This window comes from Hemibagrus wyckioides, linkage group LG08, assembly GCF_019097595.1.
Source record: "Hemibagrus wyckioides isolate EC202008001 linkage group LG08, SWU_Hwy_1.0, whole genome shotgun sequence".
Classification (NCBI taxonomy): Eukaryota; Metazoa; Chordata; class Actinopteri; order Siluriformes; family Bagridae; genus Hemibagrus; species Hemibagrus wyckioides.
The window spans coordinates 11,581,788-11,591,197 of NC_080717.1; the positions used below are offsets into that span (position 1 = coordinate 11,581,788).

At 37.6% G+C, this 9,410-nt stretch overlaps 1 protein-coding gene across 1 annotated transcript; it reads right to left on the reverse strand.

The window, feature by feature from the left end:
• Positions 1 to 358: 358 nt before the first annotated feature.
• On the reverse strand, positions 359 to 8,647 carry LOC131357765 (integral membrane protein 2A-like). The gene is made up of 6 exons (XM_058397049.1): positions 8,449 to 8,647; positions 7,264 to 7,395; positions 6,148 to 6,345; positions 5,783 to 5,893; positions 3,919 to 4,063; positions 359 to 2,910 (listed from the first exon to the last, which is right to left on the reverse strand). The coding sequence occupies exons 1-6, from the start codon at positions 8,518 to 8,520 to the stop codon at positions 2,822 to 2,824; spliced, it is 747 nt and encodes a 248-aa protein (XP_058253032.1). The 5' UTR covers positions 8,521 to 8,647; the 3' UTR covers positions 359 to 2,821.
• Positions 8,648 to 9,410: the final 763 nt, after the last annotated feature.

Genomic DNA, 9,410 nt, shown 5'->3' on the forward strand with positions numbered 1-9,410 from the left:
TTTATGGTCACCTGATCACTGAGCGCTTGTTTGTTAAATGTATTTTACATCAGATTTAACAAGCATACTTTTAGATTTTGCTAAAAATTTTAGTACTTTTTATTACCTTTAATAACCCAAAAGATAGGGTTATATACAGCATTTTGTGCAAACACAAAACACTATCAACCCTCAAAAAATTAATCAGAAATTTATCTTTACCATGATATCAGAACATTCCAGGGTTTTGTTCAACTTTTTGCAGCCTGGGATCTCTAACACAAATGAAACAGACAGAGAAAAAAAGTTTTTTTTTTTTTTTTTTTACAAACACTTCTAGCATATATTTCTTAAATGAGTATAATTCAACGATTCAAATCACAGGTTATTTAAATTCATTTACAAAATAGTCCTATTTATTGGAGCCATAGGGCTTGTAACTGTGAGCCTATGAACCCACCAAAACCTATTTTTACACAATTGTCATTATTAATTAACAGTTTTATGAGACTAATTGTTTTTCTACTAAGTTACTAAAGTTTGGATTATACTCAAGTGACCCATCAAACAGGCCAGTGATGATCAGATGCATCAAATTATACAGAATAATGGTCGTTTGTGATTTCCAAGATTTTTTGAACATGAACATCTTTTTCTTTGCTTCACAGACCCCATATTGAAAACTGATTTATGCTTTAAAAACCAGAAATGAATCCCATGGTGCATTGTTGTGAATTTTCTCAGTCCAGCATGTGGGTCAGATAAAATAATAAAGTACATTTCGCCATTAGAGACACATATTGGAGTTTCTTCTAACTTCAATTGTCAGGGCTCATTTATGCAGCTCAGTGAAGCAGTTCTGTGCTCATTTTAACAGCTCAACAAGGTTAATGCAAGACCAGAGAGCAACAAGAGCTTTTGCAATAATAAGCCTGTTGACCACAAAGAGCTGGCTAGCCTTCACACAACCGCTTTTGTCAAGAACAGTTAGAAGCTGACTATACTTTCATGATCCGTCAAAAAACATCAGGGTATTTTGAAAAACGCAGTTCCCCTATGCAGTTGCCAATTACATACAGCTAAAATGACAGCTCCAACTTCTGTTAGATTTCAGGCCTGTTTACAAAAAGCCAAGAGAAATTACATAGCATTGTATCATAAAGCCTGAAATAATTTGCTGATGAAATGGGTTCATATTCAGATGAAAGCCCAGACACTAGCCAATGAACACATTTTTTTTTTCTTTTTCTAAGTAAACAAATGCAGTTTTATTTTCAAACAGACTTCCGTCAGCAGTTTAACATTTCAGTAGTACATTTCTTTGATTCAGTCCAGCATCTTTCAGGTCTGTTTTTCTGAATCAGTACATACAGAAAGACAGCAACAGAGACTCCAGTCTTGATTGTCATTTTCTAAGCAGCAGTTAAACTACTGAACCTTCCAAAATATACATGTTAACAGAATGCTGGGAATTTCAAAACAACTGAACTACCACAATGCCGTGCAGGGTTAAGCCAGAGATGGCAGGATGTTGTGATGAGTAGCTGTTGTGACCGGTGCAGTGACTTCGAGTATATTTACACCAATACTGAATGGACATGTTTATAGTGACCTGCAGCAAACATTCAGCATGCAAGATGTCCCAGCATGCAAGACTGGTTTTGACTGGTCTCAGACAGACACTTTCTTCATAATAATTAAAAAGACCTCACGATTTTGGAATGAAGAGGGGGAAAAAAAAAAAAGCCCTGCTGGTGACTATGTTCAACACCATCTCAATGCTACATCCTTTTGCTGAAGGATGAACATCAACTCCTCCTCTTCCAAAAAAAAAAAAAAAATTATAAGGCCTAAGCAGAGGGTTCAAGCAGCTGATCAGTCGAGTGATTGTTAACACACCACTGTGTCTCAGCAGTGAACACTGCAATGTGGCTCCCCAGCAGAAATTTAGGCCCGAGATCATGGGACAAGGTGAGAGAAGAGAGATGGCCAGGCTAGGCCACTCAGAGCATGAAATCTTGCACACAAAGCACCTTACAGTCCTAATCTGTAAATATTCTAAAATCTTAGCATCATAGTACATTTCTACTGATGTTCCTTCATTATGAGGCATTTGTAATTTGGATTGAGATACATAATTTACCATGTTACAATCGGGCAATATCTAATTGTATAGATATACATCAGCAGGAACACTGGCAGAAGCAATGCTACACAGAGTCAGCTAAATCAGCAGACATGCGTATATGGTTAGTTCCTCAAATACATGAACACAAAAGTTTGAATTTTAAGAGTTTTGCTGAACAGTCCTCTAGAGAGAGTCTTTATATACTAATATGGATTAGGCCAGAGGAAAAAAAAATGTTGATAAATATCATAAAGACTAGACTAGAGGTGTATCAACATGTGCTTACCTAGTAATGCTTCTGCCCAAAAAAACCCACACAAAACGAACAAAAAACATGAACTTAGGTTCACCAAGGTTAACATATTGCACAGTTCACAAGTTATCCACAGAAATGGTGACGGAGAAAAGGCAGGCACTAAAAACAAGGTCTGAGCTGCAGTCAGGCTGTAGAGGGAATCACGCAGTGTACAGTGACAAAGGTGTAAGAAATCACAAACTGCTTTACGAGAGCTATATCACTACACCTTAAGTGGGAGAAGAGAAGTCTGCTGTCTCTATAATGATACAAAATACCCTATGCTCAATACTACAGCAGGAGTTGGAAGACAGACCCTTTCCTCTCAGCCCTCCTTTGCTCCCTCTTTTAGCTCACTTCACCTCTCTCTACCCTGCAACAAAAGGTGGATGTCTGTCCACTCCTGACTTCCTGCTTGCTCAGGCCTGGCAGATCTTTGTTTCGGTAACAAACTTATTCTCGAAGTGGCGGATTATGCGGCAATCCTCCACTGAGCGTTTCTGCAGGCCTGCAAAACGAGAGACAACAACAAAAAAGAAAAACATTAAAACTTAGACACAAAAGGCACACATTAGATATAGACAATGAACCTTGACAAAATAAGTGTGCCAATCTTCAAATACAACATTAAATCTTTAATACATCATCTACTGAAGGATGTCTTGATGGATTTATACTACATGGACAAAAGTATGTACACACCAGACCATCACTTCCCATGCAGAGTTAATCCCTCTTTGCTTTATAATTGCCTCCACTCTGCTGGCAGGACATACTGGCATACAGTTGAGTTCCAGTTCATCTCAACGGTACTCAGTGGGGTTGAGGTCAATACTCTGTGCAGGCCACCTGAGTTCTTCCAGTCCAACTTTGACAAATGTACTGTGCTTGCACTTAGGCCTTGCTCAGGGGTCTTGTCTAATTTTTGTGCCTCTTAATTCCACTGATACAAATCTTATCACTACAGCATAAAAAAAAAAGAAAAGACTAATTTTTTTTTTAACAGTTTAGGGAAGCCCCATATATGGTTGTGATGGTCAAGTGTCCACAAATCTTTGCAAAGCCATACAGTGTATCAATATGTATATTTATAGATTTGAGCATGTACTGAAGGATTTCATGCCTCAATACCACTCAGTTTCAGTTGAAAAAGGCTTCCTATTGCAATACCAGTACACTCAGTTAATAGCAGCAACAATAATAATAACAATAGGATTTATTTTACACAAATGTCTTCTATAAATTATTTTAATAGACATGGGTTGTTTGCTATATTTATTATCAGAAGTTATTTTCTGATCAAATAAGCCCAACACATCCAAAAATAAAAATCACTATACAATAAATACTTACATACATTATTAAATAGATTGTTGTATTTAGAAATTGATTTAAGGACATACTGCAGGTTATATAAATTTTTTATAATTTTTTTATTTGGTGCTCTGTGTCATAACTAGATGACTAAAATTAACATAAAAATGGACTATTAAGTGACAACACATAGGTCATTTACCCATTATATCACTGCGACGCTGCATCCTGTATGTTGGTCTGTCCTCACACAGGCTGTAAATGTAATAACCCAAGGGGGCGAGGTCATCAATACGCTCGGTCACCACCAGATCCTCATGCACCAAGTAAGTCTTGTATGAGCCAGACTGATAACACAAATGGAGAACAAAAATCCATTAACATTACATGATTAGGTAACATTTAAAATTATGGAATTAATAATTATGGCAATTATGGAAATAATTATGGAAAATGGCAAAGAGGGATACATGTGTTATCCTAACCAGTTTCTGTTCCAAGATAAACCTGATATATTCATTGTGTGGGCTAAAGTAAACCAGTTTACATTTAATTATTACTTTTAAACATCAGACATTTCCTGTCCTCATTGTCAAACACGCAGAGCAATTTTTGAATCCTAAAACAGGCATGTGTAATCTTTTGTTTCTTGTACTATGCCACATGGGTATGGTTAATAGTCATAAATGTACAAGTACCAATGAACAAAAAAAAAAAAAAAAAGTGCAAAGCCTTGTCAATTGCTCACACTTGTATTCATGAGGTATTTCCATTTACATGTGTAATAAAATAGCAGAAAACAGTCAGGCCCACATGCACTGGTTTCCAAGCAGTGCCATGATTCAAAATGCTTTGTGGCCTAGTGGTGAACTTAGTATTGGTTTCTAGTAACAACATTCTCATCCTGTACGCGTCAAAAATGACCAGCTTCAGTGTTACGAAAACATTAATAACCATTATTGAGAACAATGTCTCAATTCTCCCTGAATGTAAGTAAATTAGTAAGTAAATAAAAAGCCCAACCGTCCTGAAACACTAGATAATTTGTCACCTTCCTTTCATGCGTTCACACTTAAAATCACAAGAACCGTGAGAGCGGTTAGCAGCATTTCAAGCTGTTTAGAGGTGCAACTGATATTTAAAGTCAGCTGCAGCCATCACCCAAAATGGGCAACTAAAGCTGTGAGCCAGTTATGCAGTGTGCGTACTTTCACATACAATTTTTGTTGCATGTGTAAGAGGTAGTAAGACCACTTCTCTTACAGTGTCAGCCAGGCTTATAAAGGATTATAAACTTGACCAGGCTGATGTTTCTTTTTCATCATGTTGATAAGGTATTTGTGCATTGCTTACCCGTGGAACAGATGGCACCAGGGTGCACTATAAAGAAGACAAGCTGACAGATTCAGGGAGATGTTCTGCAGGGAAACCTTGGGTCCTTGCATTTGTGTGGATGTTACTTTGTCATGTACCACCTATCTAAACACTGCTGCAGACTAAGTACACTACTTCATGGCAATAACATTCCCTAATGGCAGTGGCTTCTCTACAGGATAATGTTCTCTGCCACATTGCAAAAAAATTGTTCTGGAAAAGATTGATGAGCAAAGCAAGGTGTTTTCCTTCCTAACTCTAACTAGATTTCAATCCAATCAAGCATCTGTGGGACATGCTGGACAAACATGTCTGACCCATGGAGGGCCCACCTCACAACCTACAGAACTTCTAGGATCTGATGCTAACATTTCGTTGCCAGATACCACAGAACATGTTCAGAGATCTTGTGTAGTCAATGCCTCAACAGATCATACCTTTTTTGGTTGCACAAGGGGGAGCTACATAATATTAGGCAGGTTGCTTTAATGTTATGGCTGACTGGTGAATTCAATTTCAAGGAAGAATGGTAAGTGCACTTTATTTATAGAGATTTCTACTCCAAACACCAACCTTTTCACATAGGATAAGAACTATCTACACCTAACCTTTCTATTAAAAAAAACAAAAAACAAAAAAAAAAAAAACAATCCCTGCACCATCACACCCCCAATCCCCCACCCCAGACACACCATGAGCTGCAAGAACAAATCCAAGAGGTCCTGGGGCAGCATCACTGCAGATGTGTTGAGAGGGATGACAAAGCATGTTCTCAGCGTTAGGTCCAAATACGCAGTCAGCTTCTGTTGACAGAAATCATTTGAAACTGGTTACGATAATTATTGATTACAATAAATACAGATCTAATATCTAATAGTCAAGTGTAAGAAAAAATTCCAATTGAATGGTACTAAATGGGTCAGGCCTTCCTCGTCACACCTCAGTAGCTTAAGCATGGAAGATCCCCTATAAATATCATTCTCTCTTTCACTACAAAACCTCATACACCACTCTACCGCATACACATGACTGGTAGAAAACTGACTGCACTTATTACCCTCTTAAAATCATGCAGGATGTAAGCTGGGTCTCCTGCCCCAAAGCGAGGAGCAGGGACATTAATTATGGCCACATTGTCACGGATCTCCACGTCCTCATCAACACGGGGTAGGTAATAAGGGGCATGGGTCTCCATGTCTATGGGCATATCAGCACTGTCCATATCTGTGAACTGCATGGATCCACGATAGAGCTTCTGCAAAGTAAACAATGTGAGATAAGTTAAAAGCATGGCACAAAATTAGAAGTGAAAAAAGGAAGTGCAATTTCTACAGTTTTACAGTGGTTTTGCTTTTGAGTAGGACAGCTAATAACGAAACTGGATGAAACTGGTCTTTATAATCAGTATAGTCAGTCATGGACAAGTCCCTTAAATATGTAAAGTAGTCTAAATTAGCTGCAAGTAGGCTGCGCTTACACATTCATCCGACATTAATAGATGTCAAAAAGCAGAAGTAAAGTAAGCAGATTTGGATTTTTTATGTAGCCCACACATTATACAATCTATTTCACTCAAGAACAATTAAGTACACTTCATTAACTTCATTTTTATATGCAGAAGGGGGCGCTAACTGCACAACATACTAATATTCTGACTACTTGATGCACTCTCTTACCAAATATTTCCAGTGATGTGGTGATCACAATTCAGTTATTTAAATGCACACCAAATAAACTAATGCGTGAGCTCAGTTATTACCAGAGAACCATGTGTATCTGACCAAGGAAAACAAGTCAGCAGTGCTGCCCTGGCAGACAGAGACAGACAAGCAGTGACGCAAAACTAAAATGATAAAAACACAAAAGTTACACCAAAGATACACAAAGTAGTTTTACAAAGTATCACAAGAGCAAAACACCTAGGCCTGAATCATGTAGCTTTAGTTCTTCCAAGGCAAAGAAAGTACATCATTTTTATTTCACTTATTTGGGCTAGGAAAACACATTTTGCTTACTAACATGAATACCTGAGGTCCTCTTGCAAACATACAATTCACAGAACACATGGGCATTAGACACATTTGCATCTCAAACACAATGGGGGAAAACATTTCAAAGTTGACAGAACACATGAAAAGAAATAAGTAAACAAGGACCCTCGAAGCATACGTACCTTGGGTGCCAAATACCTGTACACACAGGCTCCACCAACAATGAGGCCTGAAATGATGAAGGCCAGGCCGAGCAGCGTGAGCAGACAGCGGCCAGTGGAACTCTCGCTGTACACAGAGCCTGTCTCTGGATCCTGGTCATTAATCACAAACACAATTAACAAATAAACTTAGTCAATGCATGACTGTCATCAAGGTGATGATAATTAACATGAGAATATCTCACTGAGGAGTCTTTATATTTGTCCTAAAAATACACCAAACAATACAGAAGACAAAGCCCGAGTCTGTATTTAGGACATTGGGGAAAACCATTTAAACATCATGTTAAAAAGCTCTCTGTCTAAGAACCAGCTTAAGAAAAGGGAACTAAGCTGTACTCCGAGTATGCATATTTAACCTAGGAAAGGTATTTATTATACCTTTCCTGCATATTTAACCTTCGAAACTTCTAAATAACTACGATCCATTTCTGTATCTTTAACACATTTCATAGGAAGATATACACATTAACTGTACGAATAAATGCGATTATAACCGATGCCCAAGCAATGTTACATCTCAGTCTTCACAGCACACCGGGTCTGTGTATGAAGATGTACTACAGGCATTAGACTAATACAGAATTAGTGCTATAACCAAGCGTTCGGTTAAAATAATATTTATGTAGTCTAGATTTGATAACCTTAACCTATATGCTTTTACAAATTTTCAATATTAGTATTTAAATATATTATATTAAGTCAAAAAAGCCGGATTCGGGACAAGGAAGGTGGTGATGGAGCACACCGATTCACATCACTGAACTGGCAGCAGTTTAAAATGGAGGACCAAATTCAAGTGAACGTAAATCGCCCAGGCTGCATTCCGAATGACTCTCAATCGAGAATTAAGTGCACTATGTAGGGCGTAAATCCTGTTAATTTCCTAACCTAGGAGGTGCACCTAAATAGTAAACAATAAGTCATTTGAATTTCAACCTAGGCTTATGTAATTACGTCCACAAGGCTTATATACAATAACGCCATTTTTAATAACTTGTTTTAGTATATATGCATCTGTTCATTATAAATTTAATAGGTACAAGCGTAAGCAATAAAACCTAACAACATAAATGAGCTAGGCTAAATCTATTTAAATTCCTAGTAGGCCAGTGGAAGCGTCCTGCAGTAAAAACAAAAGCTCACCTTTTCTGAGACCGGCACTTCTTTTACAAACCCTTTCTGCGCCAGAGCGGAATTAAACGCTATCTTCACCATATTCCTAAACTAATGCAAAAAAACAAAGCCAATGGAAATTCTAGGTATGATCTGGTTTCACCAAAACACAAGCGCGTTCCGACAGTCCCGCACTGCTGTAATGACGCACTTTTGTTTGCAATTCTACACGTCGGGTTTCCGGTTCCTGTTGTCCATATAAGGGGGAAAAATTCCCTAATAACTTTCCCTATGCGCCAAGGATCCGGATAAGGGAATGATGCACGTGTCAAATGGCTTTTTGGCCATAAAAATGAGGATGAACTTAGACAGGCCCATACTGGGACATTTTGGCACTTCAATTAATAAATTAAATGCTTTAAAACATAATACATTTCTGAAATCTCCAAAGAAAATGTTTATATAGTATTCTGCAGAAGCATTTGATCACGACTGACTGAAAGCCATTTTTACAGCAAACCAACAATAACAGGGCTTCGTAAAAATTCTGAATGAATAGCTATAAGTATAAATCTAAGCAACAATTACTGTAAAAGAAAACACAGAAAAGCACTACTTAAGGCATTTAACTTTATTTGTTTGTTTGTTTAGCAGTAGCTGCATGAGACAGGATTTAAGTAATTATATGTCCTCACCAGCTTCTGGACATACTACTTGTCATTGCTTTATTTATTTGTTTTACATGTATTTGCTGCTTTATTTATTTGTTTGTTTTACATGCATTTACAATCTACACTTGTTCATTTGCACAATTCTACTATTTGCACTTCTGGTAGATGCTTAACAGCATTTCGTGTCTATGTACCTGTACTATGCATCCATCCATCCATCCATCCATCCATCCATCCATCCATCCATCCATCCATCCATCCATCCATCTATCTATCTATCTATCTATCTATCTATCTATCTATCTATCTATCTATCTATCT